The sequence below is a fragment of the Pipistrellus hanaki genome (assembly GCF_964339955.1).
Source record: "Pipistrellus hanaki genome assembly, chromosome: 9".
NCBI lineage: Eukaryota > Metazoa > Chordata > Mammalia > Chiroptera > Vespertilionidae > Pipistrellus > Pipistrellus hanaki.
Genome location: NC_140511.1, coordinates 46,754,181 through 46,782,016, shown reverse-complemented (window position 1 = coordinate 46,782,016; position 27,836 = coordinate 46,754,181). Strand labels below are relative to the sequence as shown.

The 27,836-nt window shown below is 41.4% G+C and overlaps 1 protein-coding gene across 5 annotated transcripts in view; it reads right to left on the bottom strand.

The window, feature by feature from the left end:
* SYT9 (synaptotagmin 9) overlaps positions 1-27,836 on the bottom strand; it is a 146,663-nt gene that overhangs the window by 69,848 nt on the left and 48,979 nt on the right. For all 5 annotated transcript variants that reach the window (XR_014795932.1, XR_014795933.1, XM_084894222.1 and 2 more), the window contains exon 3: positions 18,713-19,259. Coding sequence is in view for 3 of the 5 variants with exons in the window: in XM_084894222.1 (XP_084750348.1) it covers positions 18,713-19,259 (547 nt within the window). In the remaining 2 variants the exon portion in view is untranslated. The remainder of the gene's footprint in view (positions 1-18,712; positions 19,260-27,836) is intronic.

The window sequence follows — 27,836 nt, the reverse complement described above, 5'->3', positions numbered from 1 at the left end:
TGCAGCCAAATGTATCACATTTAGACATTCTGTCTTTAATTTGCTTTTTAGTCTTCTCCACTCTGGCTTCAGTCCTTACTGGCAACTTCCCAAACTAGAGCCACCAATGGTCTCTTTCCAGTCCTTCCTTCCTTGACCCACCTGACCACTCACAGTTCCTAGAGACATTCCTCTGGTGACTTCTACGACACCAATTTTCCTTTTACCTCTTTGGCTCTCTCGCTTCAGGTTTCTTTAAGAGCTCCGGAACTGGCCCCACACCCTTCTTCCTCCTTGACTCTAGATTCTACTATTAAATAACTTCATCAACCTCTACGATTTGAGACTATACACAGCCTATGATGACAACTCATAAATTTCTATTTCCAACTGAGAACCTACTTCTGAGCTCCAGCCTCGCATATCCAATTGCTTTTTATTTTTTCACACTTGAATGCTTCACTTGAAATATAAATGGAATAAGTTAAAATTGGAACATGGGACAAAAAAAACACACACAACAGCAAACAAACACCTTGTTCTTCACCTAACTCTTCCTATCTCTGTGAATACCAACACCTCCCTTGAAGATGCTTATGCTGGGAACCAGGAAATCATCTCTGAACACTCCCATTCTTCAAGTGTTACAATGATACAGAGACAGGAAATGAATTCACCCTCACATCTTAAACAACTGAAAATCTGGACAAAGTATATGAAACAATGGTTTCCAGTACACTGGACATCAGACGATGAAGATATGTGATATTTGAGTGACAGGAAACCATCATGGTAAGTCCTATAATCGCCTCTGCTCACTACCTGGAAAGAAATTTCAAGACACAGCACAGAGAGGAGGGAACCCATGCAGAGCCTAGTGGTTCCCTGAGTTGAGGAAATGAAGCTGGGAGTTTGGAAAAGCCAACCCAGCTAGAGAACTGCAGGGAAGATTACCAGAGAGGAGAGAGATGAACATTGAGAGAGCTCTAGGGATCTGTAGTATAAAACATTGCTGAAATAAAGATATATTACATAAAAAGATGTACACTGTTTGTAATTGGGAAGGTTCAATGTGTTTAAGGTGTCTAATCCTTCCAAATTGGTTTTATAGGCAATGCAAGCCTCACCAAGATTCCAACAGTGTGTATGTGTGTGTGTGTAAATAGATAAGCTGATTATAAAATTTCAGCTTCAATGTTCCCACCTTCAAGCATCCTTTTTTTATGCACCAGACTAGGTTAGGTCTTGCCTATGTCTCCACAGCACCAACCACATATGTAAATGATTATCTATGCAATTTTTTGTTTTCTAGCTTTTCCTTCCCCACTTCAGGAGTATAGGGATCATTATATACTTGATCCCTAGTGCACTGCCTAGCACACAGCAGGGATTTAAAAAACATTTGTTGAATAAATGACAGAGATAGAACTGGGACTCACTTCCTGACCCAGAACTCACTCTCTGACTTCCAAATTAGATTTTTCTCAATCCAGTCTGGCAAAATCCATCCTTCTGGATCTGACAGCCAAATGTACTTTTCCTTTAGTTACTTAGGCCTCAAATTGGTAATAATGATCTCACTTATTTGTGGAATCTAATGAACATAATGAATTGATCAACAAAATAAGAACCGAAGCATGGAGGCATGGAATAAACTGACCTACCTCAATGTGGGTAAACTAAAGAACTTACATACTTGCTAGCATGATGATTTGTGCCAGAATGGGCCTTCCTTTTTCTGGCTGCTGGCAACGCTTTTGTTCTGGTCCGGAGCCACCTTTCTATCTTCCTACACTGCTCAGAGGACCAGAGCAGCCGGGACAGGGAGCGGGGAGGTGTCACCTGCGGCTGACTGGTGGCCACGAATGCAAATTAACCACCATCTTTATTGGTTACTCACTCCTGATTGGCTGTGGGCGTTGCGAAGGTATGGTCAATTAGCATGTCTGTCTATTATTAGGTAAGATATGAATAGCCCATGGACACAGGCAATAGAGTAGTGAAGTCCTGGGGGGTGAGTCAGGACTGGGAAGAGGAGGGGAAGAAGGGGAGGAGTGGGAGATATCTGTAATACTATCAACAATAAAACGTGTATTAAAAAATAACAAAAATTTAAACAAAAAAGAAGAAGAACGTACTAGAGCCACATCTTAAGTATTAAACTCGTTAAAACCCAAGTATTGGACTCAGAAAAGAAAGGTTAGCAATGTTAAACATAGCTGAATCGGGTTTTTAAAAAATCAGTCATGTTCATTTTAATGATACAATTATTCTGGAAGTTATCCCCCAAGAGAGTTACAAAGTTAATTAACAAGACAGTTAACCGAGAAGGAAACTGGCTGGAGAGGAGGCTAGGGAGGCAGGGCCTGTTGGACAAGAAGTCACCGCTGGTGGCTGAGAGCTGACCGCGAACCAGCACTGCCATGTTCCCAGCACAGCAGTGGCCCAGATTCTCAGCGCTGCGGAGGGTGGGGCTGGGGAGGTCAAGACTGCAACCATGGCCATGCTCCAGGACGGCTTCCTAAGAAACAGCCTGCCTCTCCCTCCCTTTCACCCCCGCCCCCCCACCATGTTTATAGACTCCCCTTAATTAGAGCATTTCAGCATGGAAGCATAATCCAATCTGAAAGAAAATTTCCCTTGAGAGCCATCTGTCAGAATTAGACTACACTTAGCTACTGGACAGTCAGGCTGCACTGTAAATACCACAGACTGCTTCGATTCTCCGAAGGCTCCAAACTCATTTCCAGGCAAGCAAACGCCAGTCCAAGGGACGAAGCTTTCTGTCAGGAAACTGGCTCGCTGGTTTGGAAAGTGACGCTTCCATGGGTAGGAGATCATTAAAAGCAGTCTCAGGGGGACATTCTGCCTGATCGGCCTTACCTTTCCTCAGAGATGAAAATGCCATCCTTGACAACTCTATTAAGTCCCCTTCAGTTGTTCTAGGTTTGCAGGAGATATTTTTCTTTGAGACAGACTGTCCCCATGGAGATATTTGATTGCATAAAGGGGGACCAAGTGGAGCCCACTTTGGCTCCCTATAAAGTCAGCCCCCCCTTTTCAGGGGCATCCAGCTGGCCACACACACACACACACACACGCACACGCACACACACACACACACACACACACACACACCTGACTTTGGTACCCATGACAAAGCATAGCAGACTCTTGGTCAGGAAAGGAGTGGGTAGGGTGGAGGTCAGGGGGGGATGGGAAGAAGAGGGCCCCTTCTCTCGTTCTTCATCATTTCCCTACATCTCAGAGGTCACCTGATTCAGGTCTGGGCTGTGTCACCATTGTTCTGTTCTGTCCAGCACACTGCAGTAGACCCCACTGTGGCCAGGTCAGTGCAGCCATCCCTGAGCTGCTGGAGTGTCAGCTGCTCACAGCTCATCACCGCATTCTCAGCTGATGGGAGCCCGCTTAAAAATGACTGGCAAGTTCTACCCTGTCTCCAGGGGTGGCCCATAGCCAGGGACAAAGGTGAAGTAAAGAGGGAGCCCCATGTCTCGGAGAGGGATACCTCTGTGGTGCCTTTCGGGCTCTGCAGCTGCCTGTGGGGTCAGGCTCAGGGTGTTCACTGAAGCCCATCTTTGCCTGTCCTGTTGCCCTTACTTCCTTACAGATTTTACTTGAAAGCAGTTCCTCAATAAGTCACCTGCACAAGAATCCCTGTTAGCCTCTGCTTCTAGGGAATCCTACTTAAGACACACACACACTCTATTGGCGCTATTTTCACTTCATTCACCGGCTCACTCATTCACTCATCCATTCGCTCAAAAAGCATTTATCATCTACCTCTTCGGTGAAGTACTGAAGACATAGTCAGAGACTTTGTCTTCAAGGAGCAAGTAGAGAATGGATGGATACTCACAATCAAATATAATACCTGCTGTGAAGAGGTACAATGAGGATACCTGGAGAGCTCCTGGGGACACTGATTTGTTCCTGGTGGATATAGGAAGAGTTTGCAAGGTGATGGTTACATGTTTAGTGGAACAGAGAAGAAGAGTGGAAGTAAAGGTCACTGCCGACAGAGAAGAGAGTGTGTGCACAGAACAAATACACGAATGAACAATTAGAGGGAATTAGAAGGAGTAACAGAGGGGATTATTGTCCAAAACGTATGGCAGACATTGCTACTGGAGCCCGGGCTTGTCATTTGCTGAGCCCTTAATCCTTAACACAGCTCACCAGTCAGCTAGCGTCCATTGACTAGATTTAGTCCTCAAGATCAAAGTATTTGGTCTTTTTTTTTCCCCCCTTATGTTTTTATGTTCATCTTTAACTGCAAATATCTAAATCTATAAACTTTCCTGTATCTGCTCCCACATTTTTCTCATTAATTCCTACAATAAAGGAAATGTTGTTTTTCTAAAGCCAGCAGTCTACCTGAATTTTAGATCCTGTCTCCTACTTTTTTAGAGAACTTGCTTTATTGATTATCCTGTGTTGTATATCTACTAGAGGTCTGGTGCATGGATTTGTGTACCAGTGGAGTCCCTCAGCCTGGCCTGCACCCTTTCACAATCTGGATTGGTTTTGGTCCAATCCCCACAGGCCCGATCCAGACAGGAGGGAGCCCTATCCTGTGAGTTGAGTGACTGTTCCTGTGGCCAGTGCACATCATAGTAACTGATTGGCCAGTCAGTCGGTCACTTAGGCTTATATATATATAGATCAGAGGCCCAATGCACAAAATTCGTGCAAGAGTAGGCCTTCACAGCCCCGGCTTCTTCCAGAAGGTTGTCTGGACAGTCGATCAGCTTTTTGGCCATTTGGACAATTTGCATATTACACTTTTATTATTATACATGTTTTCAAAACTCTCTCTGTACTGACTCTTTTCATTAGATGTCTCATTCAATTGCCCCCCCACCCCCCCGTAAAAGTAATTTTTATGGACCCTGAGAACATTATGCTAAGTGAATTAAGCCAGTCAGAGAAAAATAAGTATTACGAGATCGTACTCATTTGTGGAATGTAATGAACAACATAAACTGATGAACGAAAATAGATCCAGAGACATAGAAGCATCCAAAAGACTGTCAAAACTCAGAGGGAAGGCAGGAGAGAGTGTGTGTTGGAGGGCTAAGAGATCAACCAAAGAACTTGTATGCATATAAGCATAACCAAGGGACACAGACAAAAGAGTGGTGAAGGCTGGGTCTGAGGGGATGGGGGAGAGGTCAGTGGGGTGGGGGGAGGAATATATGGAATACTTTCAACAATAAATAATTAAAAAATAAAACAGAGTAGTAGTAAAAAATAATAATTAAAAAAATTTAATTAAAATTAAAAAAAAATGTATATATAAATTTATATATTGTACAATTCAGACTTTCGTTAGATTGTTCCATGAATTTTGACAAAAGTATAGTCATGCATCCACCATGACTGCAATGGAGAGCAACTCCATCACTCCTCCAAAATTCCTTCTTGTTGGCCCCTTATAGTCAACTCATCTCTCCATCCCAACTCCTGGCAACGACTGATTTGTTTTCTTTCTCTATAGTTTTGCCTTTTTCACAATATCATGTAAATAGACTTGTGAAATTGAATGATATTGTGAAAAAGTATGTAGCCTTTTGAGTCTGGGCTTCTTTCACTTAGCAGAATGCACCTGAGATTCATTCATACTGTTGTGTGCATATTGTATTTATATTGATTGTTTCCTTTACTGCTGAACAGAAAGTATTCCAGTGAATGGATGTGACAATTTATCCATGTACGCACTGAAGGACAGTGAGGCTGCTTCCATTTTTTGGTAATTCTGAATAAGACAGCTATAAACATTCACATGTTCATAGAAAATTTAAAAATAAATATGCTTTTATTTCTCTTATAAATGTACTGTTTTTTAAATTTCATCTAAAATAATCTAAATGTGTAGATTGTATAGAGAAAAATATCAGTATCCCCTCCAATCTTCTTTGAGCTGTAGTATTGCCTCCATATATGCTCACAGGAACCCCGACAGAGCCAGCCTGCAGCGTCCTGCCCATCCTCTTTGTGAACCCCAAGAAAGAACAAGGAAGTAGAATCAGAAGTGATCTCACACTTGAATTTAGTTGCAAAAACCTTTAACAAAAGATTAACAAACCAAATAGCTGAACACACATAAAAACATGGGCTCCCCTACTACTGCTGGATTATAACCTGTTTAAACCACTTTGAGATATAATTTTTTTGGTCTAGCAACTCCATTCCTAGGTATACATATCATAGAGAAATCCTTACCCATGTTTGCCCAGAAACATGTATCAAAATATACATATTGCAGCATTTTTTCTAAAACAGAAAATAAACTTATTCAAATATCCATTGTAACAGACTAGATAATTATGATATGTCATTACAATGGAAAGCTAAAACACCTCTGCCAAAAAAAAAAATAGAATTGCAGTACATACATGAACACAAATACTGATACAAATACTGAAAATAGCAGTTTGCAGAAGGATTGCATATTATAATTTATTTCATTTAAATTTCAAAAATAGGCAAAACTGAACAACCTACTTTTATGTGGTAGAATTATTTTAAAAACAAGGGAATGATAGGAATGAAACTCAGTATATTGATTATCCCTGGGGGGACTGTGGGAATGGAGAAGGGACACACAGGGAGCTTCGGAGAGCTTGATAATGTTCTCTTCAGCTAAATCCCGATGGACTGATGTACTCTTGGTTATTTTTAAATCATACATATATACCATGGATGTGTCACATATTTCATTTAAGAAAGAAAATGCTTTGTCCTGGCAAATACACTAGGATAAAAGCTGTCAAAGTCTCTGTCAGAGACCTGTAGTGTTATTGATTCCTTCTTTCAGACCTACCACCCTTCTCTCCCTCTGAATAATCTAGACATGAGGGGATAACATGTCTGAAAGACAGCGAGTGACGGGGTGGGATCTGGTGGACTCTCGCGGAGACACAGCTCATTAGACCCCGGTGAAGGCCCAGCCCACGCACATCTGCTGTATAGAAGGAACTTGGCTGTCATCAGCTGAACACCAGGGCTTTCCATGGGGCTTTTCCTTGGGATCAGTTATCCAATCAGCCTTAGTGTTTTCGGTGTCACATGTAAATGGTGTACTGGAGCTGCTCCTACCACTACTAAATCCAGCTGGCAAGAGTCAATGAGAGTATCTTTGCCAAAACTGCCTTCAGTGATGTCACATTTGTACTTCAAATCAGCCCTGCTGGCAGTATTTTCACCATGAAAATGAACAGATGCTAAATGTCAGGTTCCCTTTCTCCCCCTCCCACCTCAGCCAGGTACACATCTATCAGGACACCATTGAGTGTGGCATAGCCATACATACTCAACTGTGAGGAGCATGCATCCTGGGATTTCCTAAAATTTATATTGTCCCCCGAGTGGTTCCAGGTGCCTTCTGTGATTAGGTCTAGAAACAGCCCCAGGATCTTGGGGGTATACCCTGCCACTATAAATCAGCCACTATAGAATACTGGACTTGACAATGACTCAGAAAGTAAAATTTTGATGGAAATGTAAGGTTTTTCATTTCTTAGCATTAAAAGAACGCCTATGCTGTTGTAAACCATACCCTTCCCTGTCCTGAACTTGGATCCACATGGGCACAGAGGGAACCTCGGGAATTCTAGTGTTTCCATGTGAGGAGGCAGGCATCTCCTCCAAATCAGAGTCAAGCTGAGAGAACCACAGTCCCACTGAAAGTCTCTGAGTCAGTTTCTAAGAGGGTCACTGAGAGCGATTCCTGAAGTGCTCAATGCCGACTGGCCAGAAAGCCAGAGATGAGGAGGGTATACTAACAATGCCAGGAGCCCATAAAAAAGAACGAAATCTTACCATTTGCAAAAGCATGGATGGACCCGGAGAGTATTATGCTCAGTGAAATATGTCAGACAGTTAGATATGGAATCTAAAGAACAACATAAACGAACTAACAAGACAGAAACAGACACAGAGAGTGAACTGGTAACTGCCAGAGGGGAGAGACATGAGGGAACTGGGTGAAAAAAAGAGAAGGGATTAAGAAGCACAGATTGATAGTTACAAAATAGTCACAGGGACATAAGTAAAGCATAGGAAATACACTCAATAATATTGTGATAACTATATATGGTGCCCACTGAGGTACTGAAAGTACTGAGGGGATCAGTACTTAAAGTATATAACTGTCTAACCATTAAACTGTACAGCTGAAACCAATACAAAATAAATTGAAAGAAAAAAAATAACACAATTGAAAAATAATAATAAAACTGTTGGGTCAAAATAGGTTAGCATAGTTTTAAGAGGTTACTCTGTACATTTTCATAAGGTAACCTTTTACTTAATAAAGTGTTTAAGGGTTAAGTGAAAAAAATGTATAAATAAATAAAAATAAAAACTCCAGGAGTATGGGCATGACAGCTGACATTCACCCAGGCCACTCAGCTCATGCTCTCCCCTCCCTGACCTCCCCAGATGCTGCCTTTTCTTCCGTGGGCTGATTCGTGTCCCACAAGGATGCACTGTACCATCATTGATTGATCTGGCTTCAGAAGTTGAGAGGTTTAATTAAACTATCATGTTTACATTCAATAATTGCTATTTTTTGTTCTTCACAGGAAGGCATGAGATTTTTTACTTGACTGCTAGCATTTATAAAATTCATAATCTGCTTGGAGAAATAAAGAACAAATTTTTAAAAAATTAATTCATAGGCTCAGATCTGTATAACATCTTCTAACCAAATCAGGCCCTAAAGCCTCACCAAACTAGCGCCCCCCGCCCCCCTCCACTCCATTAAGGAGTGTAATTTTATTCAATTAGTGCTTACTAATTATTTCACTTTTAATCGACATTCTAGAGGCTGGGCACACTGTGGCACCCAAGCCAGATATGGTCTTTGCACTCACAACTATCTAATGGAGAAGAAAGAAAATTGAACAATTAAAGAAGGTATGATAAGTCATGTTAGAAGTAGAGAGTGTCATGGAAGCAAATGCCAAAAAAAACCTATCATAGTATAGGGCTCAGGTAAGAGTTCTGTGAGGAAGTGGCATTTAAGCCAGGGAGAAAGAGGGAAAAGGTGTAAACCAGGATATATAACACATTTTTAAATCATGATCCAAGGATATGTTTTCATTGATTTTTAGAGAGAGAGAAAAAAGATAGAAACATCAATTGGTTGCCTCACGTACATACCCTGACTGGGAATTGAACCCACAATAACCTGGGTATGTGCCCTGACTGGGAAACAAACCCACAATATTTGGTATTCAGGACGATGCTCCTGCCAGGGCCATCTACAATAATTTGAACTGACTGAGTTGGCTGTTGAAATACGTAGTCCTAACTCCCCATTATCCAACTGTGTGACCTTGGTTGAATCTCCTAATGGCCCTCCACTCCGTTTTATGTGGTAAAGAAGGACTTTAGATTCCAGGACCTCTAAGAGTCTTTGTGGCTATTCAATCATTGGGCAAACATATAATGCATAGGTTACTATTCAGTTAGTACAAGTAAAACCTGCTTTCTGAACAGACTTGGAGCGATGCCGTTCACAATGCTTACAGTAATAGGTCAGATGGCCACAGAAACTCCTTTAGGTAAAAATAGTGGATTATAAAATCCTTTTAAATGCATAGCACAGCTGACGGGACAGAAATGGAATGATTCGGTGGCCAGAACAGTGAGAAAGCATGAACACACGGAGGTGAATGCGCTCCAGAGCTGGAGCGTAAATGGAGGCACATGTAAACCTCTCAGGGTTTCGTGCCTGGGTTGCAGAGGACTGTAGGAGCATCTTGCATAAAGCTGGGGTCCTAAAGATCAAGGGTCACTTTTCTTAAAAGAATATATTGAGGTTTTGTAATTCTTCTTTAAAAAAAATATATTTTATTGGTTTTTTACAGAGAAGCAAGGAGAGGGAGAGAGAGTCAGAAACATCGATGAGAGAGAAACATCAATCAGCTGCCTCCTGCACACCTCCTACTGGGGATGTGCCCATGACCAAGGTACATGCCCTTGACTGGAATCAAATCTGGAACCCTTGAGTCCTCAGGCCAATGCTCTATCCACTGAGCCAAACCAGTTAGGGCAAGGGTCACATTTTTAAAAGATAAACACAATAGAATATCTTACTTGCATATATAGATATTCAAGATCCTTCCTGTCTTGGACTTGGATTTGCTCTGGGTAAAGCAATATATATATATATATATATATATATATATATATATATATATATATATATATATATATATATATATATACACACACACACACACACACACACACACACTAAAGGCCATTGCACAAAATATATGCACTCAGGAGTGGTCCCTCAGCCTGGCCTGCACCCTCTTGCAGTCCAGGAGCCCTCAGGGGATGTCCAACTGCCATGGAGGTAGGAGAGGCTCCTGCCACTGCCATTGTGCTCACCAGCCGTGAGCCCAGCTCAGGGCTTCTGGCTGAGTGGTACTACCCCTGTGGGAGCACACTGACAACCAGGGGGCAGCTCCTGCATTGAGCATCTGCCCCCTGGTGGTAAGTACATGTCATAGCAATCAGTCGTTCTGTAGTTTGGTCGATTTGCATATTAGCCTTTTATTATATAGGAGGATATCCCGCTTGCCAGTTTTTAACCACCAACACAAGCCTAAACTTACAGATTTGGAACCTATAGTTACCCTAACTCTGTTATCCAAAAACACTCACGCTCAAAGTTCAGTTTAAAGTGGCTGCATGTTGGTTGTTCACCTAGGCATCTGGTAGAAACAATTGCAAATCATCTCTGAAGAAATTTATTTTCAACCTAGGGCTTGGAAACTTCAGAGGCCCTTCTGGTCCATGAGGTCTGCATCTGCAGATTCCACTATCAATCCATGGTTGGCTGAATCCAAGGATGTGGAACAAATGGATGCTGAGGGCTGACTAAGGAACTGGAGAATCTACAGATTTTGATATCCATGGGAGTCCTGGAACCGATTCCCCATAGATAACCAAGGATGACTGTACTGGCAATAGTCCAAGATAGATGAGCTCACAATAATAAGTCACTAAATATGTGAGACAACAAGACATGATAAGTTATGGAGTGGATGGAAATGCCAAACAAAAGAATCAGAGCTGCAAAGGTTATAGCTATTGGAGTTATGAGCAACAGAATATAATATATATGTATGTGAACATACATAAAAATATGTACATTTATATACATACATGAAAACTAACTATGCATGGGAAGTGTAAAGGAAATAGAAAAGGTACTGAAATAAGTTGAAGAAATAAAGAAATTAGCAAATATACTAAGCAAATGTGAAAACACATAAAAAATACCTCTACAAATAGAAAGAAGAAGTGGCTGAGAATTTTCCAGCACTGAAAAAAGGAAACAATTTCAGACCAAGGAACCAAATAAATTTCAGTCACAGACAACAGGGGGTTGAGGACATGAGTGGGAGAGATGGGGGTAATGGAGGGGATAAAGACACATATACAATACCTTAATCAATACAGAAATTTAAAAATTTTCAGTCAGGATAAATAAAAAGAAAGGCTCAGATAGCAATTTTATAGTTAAACTACAGAACAGTAAACAGGAAAGCAAAATCTGGAGAGCAGTAATAAAGAAAAGGAAAATTACATATAAAGGAATACTTATTAGACTAATTGTTGACTTCTCAAAAGCACCTGGAGGTCAGAAGACTAGGAATGACATCTTTACAATGCCCCAAATCAGAGTAACTGAGAGTTCTATGCCCCCAAAATTTTATACCTAGAAAAACAATCTTGTAAGAACAAAAGCAAAACAAAGGAGTTATGGCTCTTTGTTGAAGAGAACTGCCAGCCTATGGAGACCCCACAAAAGGCATCTAGAGAAATAAATATTCCATCTTCACTCTCCTCCCTTCCTCATTGTCTGAACCAAGTCAATCAGAAGCCATTGACTAAGGGAGATATTTTCAGTTTGTAGAAAAATAAACAAAACCCCCAAAGCATCTAGGGGCACTGAGCAGAAGCAAATGGAATGTATCCAAACTAACACTCCCAGCCAATTTTGTAGACCAAGAATCACACTGATCCCAACCCAGACAAGGACCACACAAGAAAGTAGGTTACATGAACCACTCAGAAGCACAGATGCCAAAAATCCTAAATAAAATATTAGCACACTGAACTCAGCAATGTATAAAACAGGTAATATATCAAGGTTAATTGGGATCATACTAGGAATATAAGATTGGCTCAAAATGAGAAAATTAATTAATGTAATTGACCAAAGTAGCATATCAAAGAGGGAGGGGACCTCACAGGATCATAGCATTTGATAAAACAACTGTTTATGATAAAGTTTTAGTCAACTAGTAATAGAGGAATACATTTTTAATATTATAAAGATAACCATAAACTATCTTTAGAAAAATTATATCAATGCAAATACTAAAAACATTCCTTTGAAAATAAGGAAAAATCAAGGATGACTATTACCATAATTATTACACAGCATTGTATTGGAACTCCTAGTCTGTGCACTAAATATTTTTTTAAAAAAGAATAAAAGGTGTATAAATTAGAAAGAAACAAACTATCAAAATTCACATGATTATCTACAAGGAAAATTCAGAAGAATCTACAATCCAATTATAAGGATTAATAGTTATGTGAGATTGACAAATAGAAAATAAATATACATAACCGTATCACTGTACAGCAATACTAGTTAGAAAATGCAATTTTAGAAAATATACTATTTAAAATAACAAAAAAAGTAATCTAGCAATAAATCTAACAAGAGACATGCAAGATCCTCCTGTAGAAAATTATAAACCTCAAATGATAAACTTTAAAGAACTAAATAAATGGAGAAATGTACAATGGTCACAAGTAAGAAGTCCAAGTCCAAACAAATACAAGATAAAATTTTGTTTAACTTGACAATTAAATTCTAAAATTTATGAGAAAAGTCAAGTATCAGTCAAGGCCTAGATCAATGCTAGATTTTTTTTTTTTTTAAGCTGAAAAAACAAGAATTTTGAGGCATTTAGCTCTTTCAGATTTCCTCCTGGAGAAAGAAGTTAACATTCTTCACAAATTCTATGGAAATCAAGACTTCTCCAGAAATGGACAGGGAACTTTTAGTTCAGGAGAGTGCCAACATGACAGTGATCTTGGGTCAGAACATCCTGTGGGCTGCCATTCTATGTTCCTATCCCACAGGAAACTGCTCTAGAAGATGTTCCTACCAGGAGTTAACCTTACCCACATTTTTATCACTGTCCACTCAGTGTTGCTCTTTCCACAAAGTCTCCTGAAGCAACTTACAACAGATCCCTGATGAGCTTTTTTGTTGTTGTTGTTAATCATCACTTGAGGATATTTTTTCCCATTGATTTTTAGAGATAGTGGAAGGAGTGGGGACAGACACACACAAAGAGAAACATCAGTGTGAGAGAGACACATGGATCTGTTGCCTTCCACAGGAGCCCCAACCAGGGCCAGGGACTGGAGTACGCCAGAACCATATCTGGGACCTCTCAATCTGCAGGCCAATGCTCTATCCACTGAGTCAAACTGGCTAGTACTCTACCGATCCTTTTAACAACTGTTCCAGCTATTTATAGAATTCATTTGTCAAAAAATATAAATTGATGTCACACCAGATGGTCTGACCAAACCCCTTCTACCAGGACTCATCACTGTTGGCAGATAGTATCTCAGCTTACTAGTATATCCAAGGGGACTTGGCAAATAGTCCAATGAGAGGGTTCATTCTTGAGTCATTCAAAGCAGCATAAGCAGCCTGGCCATCTTGTTTCTTTAGAGCCTCTCTTGCTGCATACTAAGGCAGGGATAAGAATAATCCTTGCTTCCCCCTGAATCAAGTTTTTGGTTTATCAATATCACTTTTCAAGATCTCCCAAATCACTGTAGTTTCACCCCCTGATGCTCTCTGCACCTTCTCCAGCTCCTCCTTTTCTTTCCATCCATTATGATAAAGGCCAGCAAACCCCCATGCTACCTACACTTCACTCATCTAAGCAATGGGACCAAGTTGCCACTGGTACCTACCTGGTGGCATAGAGAAGGTGCCCAAGTGTGGGTGAGTCGCAAGTTCACAAACATGGATGAGGATGAGAAAGTACTAGTGTGGTTATTTGGTCATTGGGCAGAGAATGTGCATTCTCTTTCTGAGCAGAGGGACAGCTTCTCATTAGATGGGCTTCAAACTCAAGCTGGATCATGGTCTGAGCTGAGTAAGGATTAGGTGTTTGTTGTCTTAGGCAGAGACAGAGAAAGGGAAAGGAAAATGGAAAGAGAAAGAGAGAGGGAGAGAGAGAGCGAGAGAGGAAGAGGAGGAGAAGGAGGAGGAGGAGGAGGAGGAGGAGGAGGAGGAGGAGGAGGAGGAGGAGGAGGAGGAGGAGGAGAAGGAGGAGGAGGAGGAGGAGGCGGAGGCGGAGGAAGGGGGAAGGAGGAAGGAGGAAGGAGGAAAGAGGAAGAGGAAGAGGGAGGAGGAAGAGGAAGAGAAAGAGGCTTTAGAAGGACCATATTCTAGAAGACAAGCTACCCGTTACCTGAGGGGAAAAGGGGAAAAAAACAAGTGGCATTAAAATATCAGAGTTATCTAGGAAAGTCCAATTTTCCTTTCTATTTCAGGAGTATCAATGCACCTCTGCAGGAGAATGAAAAGGATGTAAATTGAGTAAAAATATCACCATGCAAGGCTAAATAGTTTATTTGGGTCCTCTCTGGGTTAAACAATGACTGGGTTACCAAAAAAATCAAAGAAGAAATAAAAAGCATCATGGCAACAAATGACAATGAAAACACAATCCAAAATCTATGGGACACAGTGAAAGCAGTCTTGAGAGGGAAATTCATAGCTCTACAGGCCTACCTCAAAAAGCAAGAAAAAAATGTTAAATTATCTAACCCTACAACTCAAAGAGTTAGAAAGAGAGCAAGAAAAGCCCAGAGTAAGCAGAAGGAAGGACATAATAAAGATCAGATTGGAAATAAGTAACATAGAGAAAAAAAAATACAAAAGATCAACAAAGAGCTGGTTCTTTGAAAGGATAAATAAGATTGATGAACTTCTAGCCCAGCTCACCAAGAAGCAAAGAGAGAGGACCCAAATAAACAAAGTCAGAAGTGAAAGAGGTGAAGTAACAACTGATCCCACAGAAACACAAAAGATTATGAAAAAGTACTATGAACAACTCTATTCCAACAAAATGGACAACTTAGAAAAAATGGACATATTCTTAGAAAAATAAAAGCTCTCAAAACTCAATCAAGAATAAAAAAATATAAAAACCTGAATATTGGGGGGATGAGGACAATTATGTGATACAATAATCAATAAAAAATGAAGAAAAAAAAAACCTGAATAGGCTGATAACTACCAAAGAAATTGAAGCAGTGATAAAAAAATCTTTCAGCAACAAAAGCCCTGGTCCAGATGGCTTTACAGGGAAGTTCTACCAAGCATTCAAAGAACTAAAACCTAACTTCCTCAGACTATTCCAAAAAAAATTCAAGAAGAAGGCATACTCCCAAGCTCTTTCTATGAAGCCAGCATTACCCTAATTCCAAAACCAGATAAAGACACCACAAAAAAAGAGAACTACAGGCCAATATCCTTGATGAACATAGATACTAAAATCCTCAACAAAATTCTAGCAAATTGGATTCAGCATTACATTAAAAGATCATACACCATGACCAAATGGGATTTATTCCAGGGATGCAAGGATGGTACAATATCCGCAAATCAATAAATGTGATACATCACATTATCAAATGGAGAGACAAAAATCACGTAATTAGAATCGATGTAGAAAAAGCATTTGACAAAATTTAACATCCTTTCTTAATAAAAACTCTCAGCAAAGTGGGAATAAAGGGATCATACCTCAACATAATAAAAGCCTTATATAACAAACCTATAGCCAACATCATACTCCATTTCCCCTAAGAACAGGAATAAGACAGGGATGTCCACTTTTACCACTCCTGTTCGATATAGTACTGAAAGCGCTAGCCATAGTGATCAGACAAGAAGAAGAAATAAAAGGTATCAAAATTGGGAAAGAAGAAGTAAAACTGTCCTTATTTGCAGATGACATGAAACTATTCATAGAAAACCCCAAAGACTCCATCAAAAAAACTACTAGACCTATTAAATAAATTTGGGAATATAGCAGGATACAAAATTAACACCCAGAAATTTATGACCTTTTTATATACCAATAATGAATTCACAGAAAGAGAAACAACAACGAAATCCCATTTATCATTACACCCAAAAAATTTAAGATACCTAGGAATAAACTTAATTAAGGAGGTAAAAGACCTGTACTTGGAAAACTACAGGACATTGAAAAAAAGAGAGAGGAAGACATAAACAAATGGAAGAATATTCCATGTTCATGGATTGGTGAATTAACCTCATTAAAATGACCATACTACCCAAAGTAATCTACAGCTTCAATGCAATCCCCATTAAAATACCAACAGCATATTTCAAAGATGTAAAACAACTCTTCAAAAATTCATTTCGAATAAAAAAAAAAAGACCCCAAATAGCCACAGCAATCCTGAGACAGAAGAACAAAGTTGGATGAATCATAATACCAGATATCAAGCTATATTACCAAGCCACGGTTCTCAAAACTGCCTGGTACTGGCATAAGAACAGACATATAGACCAATGGAACAGAACACAGGAACCAGAAATTGACCCAAGCCATTATGCTCAATTAATATTTGACAAAAGAGGCAAGAGCTTACAATGGAGTCAAGACAGTCTCTTCAATAAATGATGCTGGGAAATTTGGTCAGATACATGTAAAAAAAATGAAACTAGATCACCAACTTATAGCATACACAAAAACAAACTCAAAATGGCTGAAGGACTTAAATATAAGATGGGAAACCATAAAAATCCTACAAGACTCCATAGGCAGCAAAATAGCAGACATATGTCATAGCAATATTTTACCAACCCAGCTCCTAGGGCAATGGAGAGTAAATAGAAAATAAACAAATGGAACTACATCAAAATAAAAAGCTTTTGCACAGTAAAAGAAACCATTAACAGACAACAAGAAAGCCCACTGCATGGGAGAACATATTTGCCAATGCTATTTCAGATAAGGGTCTAATCTCCAAAATTTACAGAGAATTCATACAACTTAACTAAAGGAAGATAAACAATCCAATAAAAAAATGAGCAAAGGACCTAAAAGGACATTTTTCAAAAGAGGACACAAAGAGGCGGAGAGACATATGAAAACATGCTCTAAGTCACTAATCCAAGAGATGCAAATCAAAACAACAATCAGATACTATTTCACACCTGTCAGAATGGCTATCATCAACAAATCAACAAACAAGTGTTGGTGAGGGTGTGGAGAAAAAGGAATCCTGGTGCATTGCTGGTGGGAATGCAGACTGGTGCAGCCACTGTAGAAGACAGTATGGAGTTTCCTCAAAAAGTTAAAAATGAAACTCCCATTTGACCCAGTAATATCATTTCTAGGACTATATTCCAAGAAATCAGAAACACCAATCATAAAGGATATAGGCACCCCTAAGTTAATAGCAGCACAGTTTACAATAATTAAGATTTGGAAACAACCTAAGTGCCCATCAGCAGATGAGTAGGTTAAAAAACTGTGGTACATCTACACAATGGAATACTATGCCACTATAAAAAAGAAGGAACTTTTACCATCTGCAACAGCATGAATGAACTGGAGATCATTATGCTAAGTGAAATAAGCCAGCTGGAAAAAGATAAATATCACATGATCTCAGTCAAATGTGGAATATATTAATCAATACAATTTGATGAATAAGAATAGATCCAGAGACAAATGGCAGGGGAGGGGGTGGTTAGAGAGCAGCCAAATGATTTGTATGCATGCATATTAGCATAACCAATGGACACAAGACACTGGGGCAGTGAGGTCGTGCGCAGGGTGGGAATGGCTGGTGGGGGGGTAGGGAGAGCGGTCAATCAGGGAAAAAAGGAGACATATGTAAAACTTTAGACAATCAATCAACAAATAAAAATATCACCATGCAATCTTGTGTTGAAATGTATGCATGGATATATGGCCTTCCTCCAGGCTCTTCTGCCCTATCTCCCCTGAGCTTTAAGCTGGATTTGACCTTCTATAGATCAGCACTGCCAATGTCTGAGATCTTTGCAGTCTGTTCTTTTTGTAGTTTAGATTCAATATTTGAAAATGCGATGCCAACTCTTCTCAACTATTCTCATGTCTGGGGTTAAAGGTGAAGATCTCATGAGGAATGCCTCTGAGCTGAGCTGACCTGAGAACACGGGTAAGGACTTGTGCTCTTTGCTTCAGATTACGGTCAATAGGATGCCAGGATCCATTTAGCACAAACAACCTAAGAAACCTCTAAAGAAAATGTGGTAAGGAGGGCAGATAATATCTACTGTCATGAGAGAATTGCTGAGAATTACAAAGTAGAAAAGAGCGAAGGTTATTCTTGAATATTGTTTTCATCAATAGTTCTTGGAAAATTCTAAGTGAATATTGTTAACACCCTGTTTCTAGAAAGGCACGAGGAGGTTCTGAAGCTGTAGTTCTATATATATTGACATGAATTTCATATTTCCCCCCCCAATAAAATAAGGTATAAGTCCTTTATTCGCATGCTGACCAAGAAACACCTCCACGCCTCCCCCAAGGAGAAGAAATGCTGGACTTACGTTGGTGACATACTCGATGTCCTTCCAAAGGATGCACTCCCTGGGGAAATCAGCCAAGTCTAAGAAGTGGTCTACCACCACCTGGCCGATCAAGTCATGGCGGGAGAACCTGTCAAAGTCATACACGGAGAAGTGCAGCTTCCGGGCTTCAAGGTCATTGTAGGGAACCGGAAACAGAAACACTTCGTCAAACACGGGGTTCAGGGTCTTCCTGTGAACTTTCGTCTGGTGTTTTGTTTTCCGATCCGGGAGCAAGTAGATCTTGACATAAGGATCTGAGGTCCCAGAAAAGTCCTTGGCAGGCAAATTGACGGCCTTGTGAATCTTCACGATGAGCTGCTCTAGGTCACAGTCATATTTTAAAATAAAGTTCAGTTTCCCACAGGCTTTGCTGTTACTCCTTCTCCCGTCATCGTTGTCCAGTGACCTCTGCTTGTACAACTCCGGTTTAATGCGGCCAATCCCGGCCAGCTGTTCCTGTTTTTGCAGCTGCTGGATGTTGAAGTCCGGGTTCGACAGGTTGAGTTGTCCTCGGATTGAATTATGCCTTCAGTGAGGAGCAAGAGAGGACAAAGTTACAACCTCGTTAGCTACAGGTCTTTGAGAAACATGTGCCTGGGATGTAGGTAGACTGTTATGCGCTGTTAGAAGATTAGGTCTGTGGGCCTTTTTTTTTCTTTTTCTCCCTAAATTCAATATGCTCATCAATATGAGTAAGCTGCTCCCCAAGGCTTGAAACCCAAAATTGAGGGCTGGTGTCAGGAAATGAAATGATTACCTGTGACCTTTAGAGGTTTAATGCACTTTCTCAACTAAGAAGCCATTAAGAAAGCTTATCTGGCTGGTGGGATGTAAAGATTTGTTCACGTTGGTTTAAAAATAAAATTATTCACTTTTATATACAGTGTCATCCTGAAACTGAAATAACTGTCTGTGTATCTTCTTAAGAAGGATGAATCTGTCTCTTAAATTGCACACACTTTCCTGTCACAGGCTTACCGCTTTCTAAGGCTGTATATTCTTACTGCTTCACATCGGACAGTTTCCCCACAAGAACACAAGTTTTGCTTGTGTGAGGGTGGATGTATGGGACAAGACGTGTCTGCTCGCAGTGGACCACTTCGGCTCTGACGGGGTGGGTGACAGCTCTGAGTGTCTGCGACGCCACGTGGGTACCTGCTGAGCAGCAGGAAGAGTTGATTTCTGTGATAAACACTATGGGCAGCCAAGGGAAGGTAAGCTGCTATAAATGTATACAAGGATTCAGCCAGGGAAAGTCGGATACCGACATTTGCATATCAAATATTTGCTAACAGAAATGACTTCTCCCTATAGTAGTAAGCTTATTGGTTAGGCTAGAAGCTTCCCAGAAATTCTCTTGGAAACGTGCATTATCCTGTGGGTCTCCATAAACAGAAAGGAGCAGTCATTACATATAAGGTTTTTCTTAGGGATATTTCTGTTTGTTTTTAGCTCAGAGTTCAGAGTCATAATACTGTATTTTCTGTAGTCTCTCCATAATCTTAATAGCCTCTCGCCACCAGGTCAAAAGCAACAGCCGGCTGTCTCAGATGAACTAGTAAATATGTAGTTGGAGAGGCAGAATAAACATCTGAGTATATCTTCATTTCCTTTCTGAAGGCTACTTTATAAAATAAAGATGTAAAAGTGGGATAAATAGCCCCCGAAACATGTTTAAAATTATTCTCTCTTGTCATTCAGATGTTGCTATGCCCAACATCCCTCTTTGCCCTAAAATACACTCCTAGTCACTGAGCTGGTATAACAAGAGCACAATCACAGAGCTGCCATTTGCACCTGCCACAGCCAACACAGTCCGCCACAAGCAGACATGCACCCCAGGCACAGACATTGCCACGTGAGCAAAAACTGTGGTTTGAAAGTTCCTGCTATGAGATTTTAATTTCTCACAGAGAAACCCACAATCCTACATTTCCTTCGTATCTCTCATTTTTCAGGGGTAGGGAGAGAGACAGAGGATGCTGTTAAGCTCCTAAATTGCCTCTCTGTGCAAGTATAGCCAAGCCACTCCCGTGTGGAGACGCTAACCTCTGGAGTGCTAGAACAGAGCTTTTGTCTTGCTCTGCTGGGATCTCTGGGCAGAAATGACTGGCAGGGAGCAGCGAGCACCCAGTCCTATGTAGAGGCCTCAAGGGGCTGGTACCAGCTATTGCGTTTTCCCTCCAGGCTAGCTTTACACAAGAGCCACACTGGGGTCTGGAATCAGTTCTCATCTGTGATTGGCATTCAGGGAACTCTTAGTGACTCTGTTTAAATACTAAAAGTGCTCCATGTAGACTCACGTCTAGATACGCCTTCTCTGCACCAGCGTCTGTGATGGGACGCCGGTCCTGTGTCCACGCCAGCCCCAGACTCTGCTGTCACTTCTCCCCCGTGATGCTCTGAGCAGCCTCTCTGTGCATCACAACTTACCTTCAATCTTTTGGAAAGACTGGCTTCAGATTTATCACAGGAACATTTTGTCTTAACCCTTATCTGCAGGACGAAGCCAGCCATGTACATTGAATTTTAATTTAAAATTACATGAATTTGGCTGCTTAGCAATGGGACATACTCTGCTTTCCTTGCACATTTTCTTAAGACATGAAATCTGAAGAGAAGTAAGTCCCACATGTTCTGTTGTTCCTAGCCAGGGGGTAGAGGGAGTGCACTGGGGAGGGCATTAGGGAGAGATTTGTATTTCAAAGACCAAAACGCCCCCTCAGAAAGCAATTAGGATGCCTCCAGTCCAAACTCCAACCCAGCTGAAGATTCCTTTTAAAAAATTGCGCACAGGTATGAATACTGTTATCCACCCAAATGTTTTACGCGTTTCATTCTCCACGGTCCCCCTCTGCCCCCTTCAGAATCACACTTACTCTGGGGGAAACAGTGGGGCCCACTGTAAGGCAGTGGCTTAAAGCAGAGAGCAGGGACTGTAACAGGCCAGGACAGTTCCTAGTCCCTGGGGCTCTCTTTCAGTCGCTTTCAATTTCCTTCAGGAGAGAGTCAGCGATTCCCAGAGTTGGAGGCATGGGCTAGAGATGCTCAGGGCAGCCAGAGAACCAAGGTAACTCATCACCTCCCTGCGAACTCTCTGCAGTTCTCTGCACTGAGAAATGAGAAAGTGGGGCAGGGAGCCTGCCCCAGGGACACGGAGGAGAAGAGAGGGAGAGGAAATGGAAAATCAATATTCCATGGCTCTCCTGGGTTATTCAAATGGAGTTGGGAGGATAAGCAAGTCAAAAGCAAGACAGAGGAAGGATTCAGAACAGAGGGTTGTGGCCTGGCTCTGGGAACCCAGACGAGGAATCCTGAAATGGTCCGTGGAGGTGGTACCTGAGTGCAGGAAACTAGAGGCCTTGCCCCGCCCTCCATGGCTCTAGAATTTGAACGCTGCTGAGTGACACTGAGAATGTGATAAGGAGGGATGCCTCCGAGGCAGGCGTCCACTGAGCAGGCCTGGGGAGTCCAGCATTCTGGTGTTCTCAGGGCTTAATGTATACAATGAACGGAAGGAGAGGAGGTGAGCCCCAAGGATGGGTGTGATAAGGAATGCTGTACCTACATTACACCCTAACGCTGTCTTAGAAAGCTGGCCCTGCAGTTGAAACTCTCAGCTTGGTCCACTTCTTATTAGAGGCCAGTTTCCTGTCTGAAAGAGGCCAGGATGAGAACTTCCTGTACGTGGCTTTCCAAGACCGAGCTTGGAGACTCGTGGTTGGGCCTGAAGAAAGCCTAATCTCAAAGATGACTAACACAATCTAGGAAGCAGACTTCCCCTCACCAGCTCAAAAACACGCTTCCAAGCCTGCAGGGATCTCAGCCTGGGGTTCAGCTGCAGCCAAAGATCAGGAGCAAAGGTGCCCGGATGCAAATGGCTTTTCCTCCCCTCCTTTCCTCAGATTCAAATGAACCATGCCCAGCGTCCCATGGTGAGACCCCTAAAGTCTCAGTCCTGGAACCATCACCTCAAAGGCCAGCTTCCTACACTTGACCTTAAGAAAGAGAACATTACTGCCATTCAACAAATGTGAATGGGCAAAGCAAGGTGTCAGGTAGGGTAGGTGGGAATAAAGAAGCCGGTGATTAACTATAAATCAGGGCAGAGGGGGATTTAAAAATCCACGACTGGAGGTTAGAGAAGCAGACAGAGGGGGGAAAATGCCTCTGGCTTGGAAAACTATCACGGAGGAGATGGAACTTGAGCTGAGCCCGCCTGGCCTCATCCTTATCCACCTTCAGGCTGACACTCTAGACCAGAGGTTCCCAAACTTGTTTGTGCCCTAGACCCCTTGCCATGTTTTTCGGTTTTGGGTAGACCCCCTATTTACCTGATATTGATTTTTTTGTAAATTTCTAACTGTAGTGAAGTTTAGTGTTAAAATTTAATAAAAAATAATGTACCTACTTTTCTCCGGCATTCTCAAACAAAATAACACTGATTCACTATAATTTGTATGATAAAATACCAGTTTATATTTTTTTAAATATTTTCTGAGCACTTTCCTATTCAAGATTCAGGAAACGAATGAACGTATTTTTCTCACATTCATATTTATAGAGTGATGAATTGAACAAGTCGGTGCAAGTTCGCGAAGCTTTGAGACAAAAATTGGCAAGAATGTTTACTGCGCGTATGCTTGTAACAAGATGATACTGGTATATCATTATGTGCAGGTTTTTATCCTACAACTTACACAATTTTATAAACATATATAATAAATTTTTTACTTCATAGGTACTTTTATAAATAATTTATATGTTTTTATATTATAAGATAATATGATGTAAGTAAATAGGTACTATCAGTGTATATTGAGATCCACTATCGTGGATCTCCATTTTCATTTCATGGACCCCCAAATCTTTTTTTCGCTGACGTAGACCCCTTGCAGGTTGTCATAGACCCCTGGGGGTCGATATAGACCACTTTGGGAATCACTGCTCTAGACCTCAACAGGAAAATTAACTGTGTGTTCCTCTTGATCCCCAGCTCTCCAGCAAGATCAGGTCTCCAGCTCTCCTGCCCCAGCAGCTTGCACCTAACATCTGCACTCAGACCACTAGCATCCCTCCCATCGCGGGATTCCCCTTGTGCAGCCACAGACAAAGGTACGCTCTTCTATCCTCCTTCCTCTCGGGGCCCCCATCTCAGAGGTGAAACTTGGTCGATCTTTTCCCTAGTTCTGGGGCATCCGTGTTGACAAGGCTTCAGGGTCCAAGGAGAGGGAAGAGAGAAGCAAATTGTTATTTCAGAACCATCATGGGTTTCTTTACGAAGCTCAAGTCAAGACAGGGAGGTTTGGAAACAGTGGAGACACGGCTCTATTTCTCTTCTTGAAACTCGCCTGGTGACGGGGAGGAGAGAGTTGGGTTGTCCTGATCCACAGGCAGACACTGAGGAGGGCGAGTGGCAGACAGGAGAAACGCAGTTACCTGACTACAGGGCAGGATGGGGAATCCGAGGCTTTCTTGTAAGGGGATTCACAGGCTTCTAGAGGGAGTGAGATGATGAAGAAGTAGGCATCAAGCTTTGGCCAGGGGAGGTGTGTGGTCAAGTATAGTTAGGTACAATAAAGCAGATTCTTCCTACTTCCTCCCAAGTAAAACAGGTTTAAAACCTTGATGTCACCCTCAAATATTGTACCTCCTTTCCCCATGACTAAGATGAGCTATGTCCCTCATTCCTGACATTAGCCGTAGTATGTCCCCAATTACCTAGTCTGTGGGCTTTTGAGGCCAGAGCTATATATTTTTTAATGTAGAACTTTTCACATAGCAGATACTTAATGCATGCCTCTAAAGTAAATACAGGAACCCCACAGGCACAACAGTTTCCTATAATGAAATCCCAGTACAGAAAATACACATTTACATCTAGTTGAGAGAGCTCTATGTAAACTTCCATTTTTGAAGATATCAGTATACTAAAATCTGAAGGAGTAACTAAAAGAGTAATTCAAAAACTAGTTTTAAATACTTCTATCTAACCAATGCTCTCAGCACAAAACAGTCTAGCTTAATAGAATTGTGCTACTCACACAGTAATTACAGCATTTCATCCTTGTGGCACCACTTACGTGGCAAAAAAAATAGGATGATTTAAACTTAAAGTATGACGACTGTCTTCTTTCATTTTGGTCAGTGTATTTCAGTGGCTGTAGGAATTGCTTCCTTCAGAGATGAGGACGGGAGTCTGAATGTAAGGCTCTTAATTAGGGGTCCTCAAACTTTTTAAAGTGGAGGCCAGATCACGGTCCCTCAGAGAGCTGGAGGGCCGGACTATATGAACTACTAATTCCTACTGTAACACCTCGGCTGCGCTCACTGCCCAAAAAACCTGGCGGGCCGGATCAGACTCCTCTGTGGGCCGCATGTGGCCCGCGGGCCGTAGTTTGAAGACCCCTGCTCTTAATGAACGTGAGACCTGATACTCCAGCCTCACACCATTCTGGCCCCTCCTCAGTTTATACTTTCGGCTCTTTGCCAGTCCTCTCAGCAGAACACAGAGAAGTGGCCTGACATTGACGAATGTGTTGTCAGTCATTCACGAAAAAGTCTGCTATGTGCCAGACACCACGCTAGGGGTTACATAGTTAGGGAGAAATAAGGTAGGTGGGTGGTCTTAGAGCTCACAGAACTCATAGTCTAGAGGGGATGCAGGCAATAAACAATCATTCAACTTAAAATGGAGCTCAATCCTGTGAAGAAGTGAAGGCAAGGCAATGTGTGAGAGAACGAAGAGTGGGAGGGAGTGGAGGAAAGAACACATGCTTCAGACAAAGTGATCAGGGAGGCCTTTCGGAGGAGGTGACATTTTAGGTGGGAATGAAGGCAGTAAAGGAGCCAGGCATGGCAAAGAAAAAGGAAAAGCATTTCGGGCTGAGGAAACAGCCTGTGTGAAAGCCTGAAGGCAGGAAAGGGCTGGAGACACGGAGGGCGCTAAGAGAGAAGCTGGAGTGTGATGCACTTTTTCACGCAAACCTCCTATGGAGGCCATGTCGACAGTGTCCTCTGGGTTGTGCCACATGGTGGCCGGACGAGAGGGGAGGCTGACAGCGGACAGAAGCATCGCACAGAGCCTTCACAGGCTTGATAAGGAGTTTGTGGTGTGGCAACTGAAATTTTTATAAAACTCCAGAAAGTGGTGCACTAGGATGACATGTAATTACCTGTGAGTAGCACAATTCTATTCAGCTAGACTATTTTGTAATGGGAGCATCAGTTAGATAGGAACATTTAAAAGAACTATTTTTTTTAAGTACTTGTTTAGTGCTTGCTTCAGTTTTTCATAAACTGACAGCTTCAAAAACGGACCTCAGACCTCTCCATGAGAACCTGAAACTAGATGTAAATGTATATTTTGCTCTGCTGGGATTTAATCATCAGAAATGATTATGTCCATGATATCCTTATGTTTATTCTAGAAACATGCATCATAGATGACATAGAAAACTTGAGAAGGCTTAGAAAACACACTGGACTTGCATCATGGGACATAAGTCAGAGATGGGAGTAGACAGCCTGCCGAGGTTCCTTCTGTTTGGAGGATCCAGGGTTTTCATATATTTTTAATATAGACCTTTAAAATGTCTTGGGAATTCGGGGGGGGGGGGGGGGAAGGGGGGGAGGGGAGGAACTCCACCCATATTCCCCCACATTCCCAGGACATTAGAGAGATTTCATTATATAAGATAGATTTCACCCAAATTAAAAAGAATTAAAAATAATTTTGGGCCGAAACTGGTTTGGCTCAGTGAATAGAGCATCAGCCTGCGGACTGAAGGGTCCTGGGTTCGATTCCGGTCAAGGGCATGTACCTTGGTTGTGGGCACATCCCCAGTGAGGAGTGTGCAGGAGGCAGCTGGTCAATGTTTCTCTCTCATCGATGTTTCTAGCTCTCTATTCCTCTCCCTTCCTCTCTGTAAAAAAATCATTAAAATATACTTAACACACACACACACACACACACACACATACACACACACAAGAATAATTTTGGAGGTTTCTAATAGTAATGGTGCTAACTAGAAAGAGAATGCTAAGGTGTTTGATCTTGGAAGAACAAGAGAAAGTCATCTTGACCAGAAATATTCTTGGAAGATGAAACAAAGCTTATCATCAGAACATTCCAAAAGGCATTGGTGGAAGCCACATATATCCAAGCTGAAGAGGCTGGAGGGTGAGGGTGGTGGTGGTGGTGGTGGTGGTGGTGTGTGTGCCAGCAGGAGAGGTGAGTTTCTGATGGAAATGATGTGGCAGAAGCCATGCCAACTGCAATGCCCTTAACCTCCAGTCTAGGCCAAGGAGATGTCCTGGGAATTTTGGGACAAGTAATAACAGCCGCAGGAAGGAAGCAGCAAGAAAAGAAATGCAGCAGTGAGAAGGTAAAGAACATAGGAGAAAGAAGGGAGAAGAAATAGTAACTAGCAGAGCAGACTACTTAGAGTCATCTCAGCAAAGAGTACCTTCCCCTCCCAAACTGGGTTTCAAAAATGTGACTTAAAAACAAGATACTAAAAATGTTTTGGAGCATGAAGGACATTTCACTATTTTCCCCCATTTTGTCACTGTGTGTGTTATAAGATAACACAATTCCTAGAGAATTACAAAACCATACACCATTCTTACGGTAATACCATTAGCAAAGATGTTTATTTCCAGACAAAACCCACAAAAGGAGTTCAGTAGTAATTTAGAAAGTATTTTAAATGCATAATGATGCACATTATCAGTACTAGGTCATATGCAGATGGAAAGAGTTTAGTTTTCTGGTAGTAGTTCAGACAGAACTAAGCTTGTTTTGGATATCAGAAAAAGTAATTTAATTGCATGACTCCAAAATGAAAATCAATCTAAATGTAAAATATATTTTACAGGAATAATTCCTTCTCTCTTCTCTTTTTACTTATTTTTTTCCTTCTAGCTAATGTGAAGATATCTATAGTTTAAATCAGTGGCAAAGATAGCTATAGTTTTTACTTTTAAATACAATCTCTTTTTTATATGCAGAGCTTACACACTTTTCTAGAATAAATACTGTGGTAATCAGAGTGATGTGGTTGCTATCAATTCATCAGAATGATGGCAGAGTCCTCAG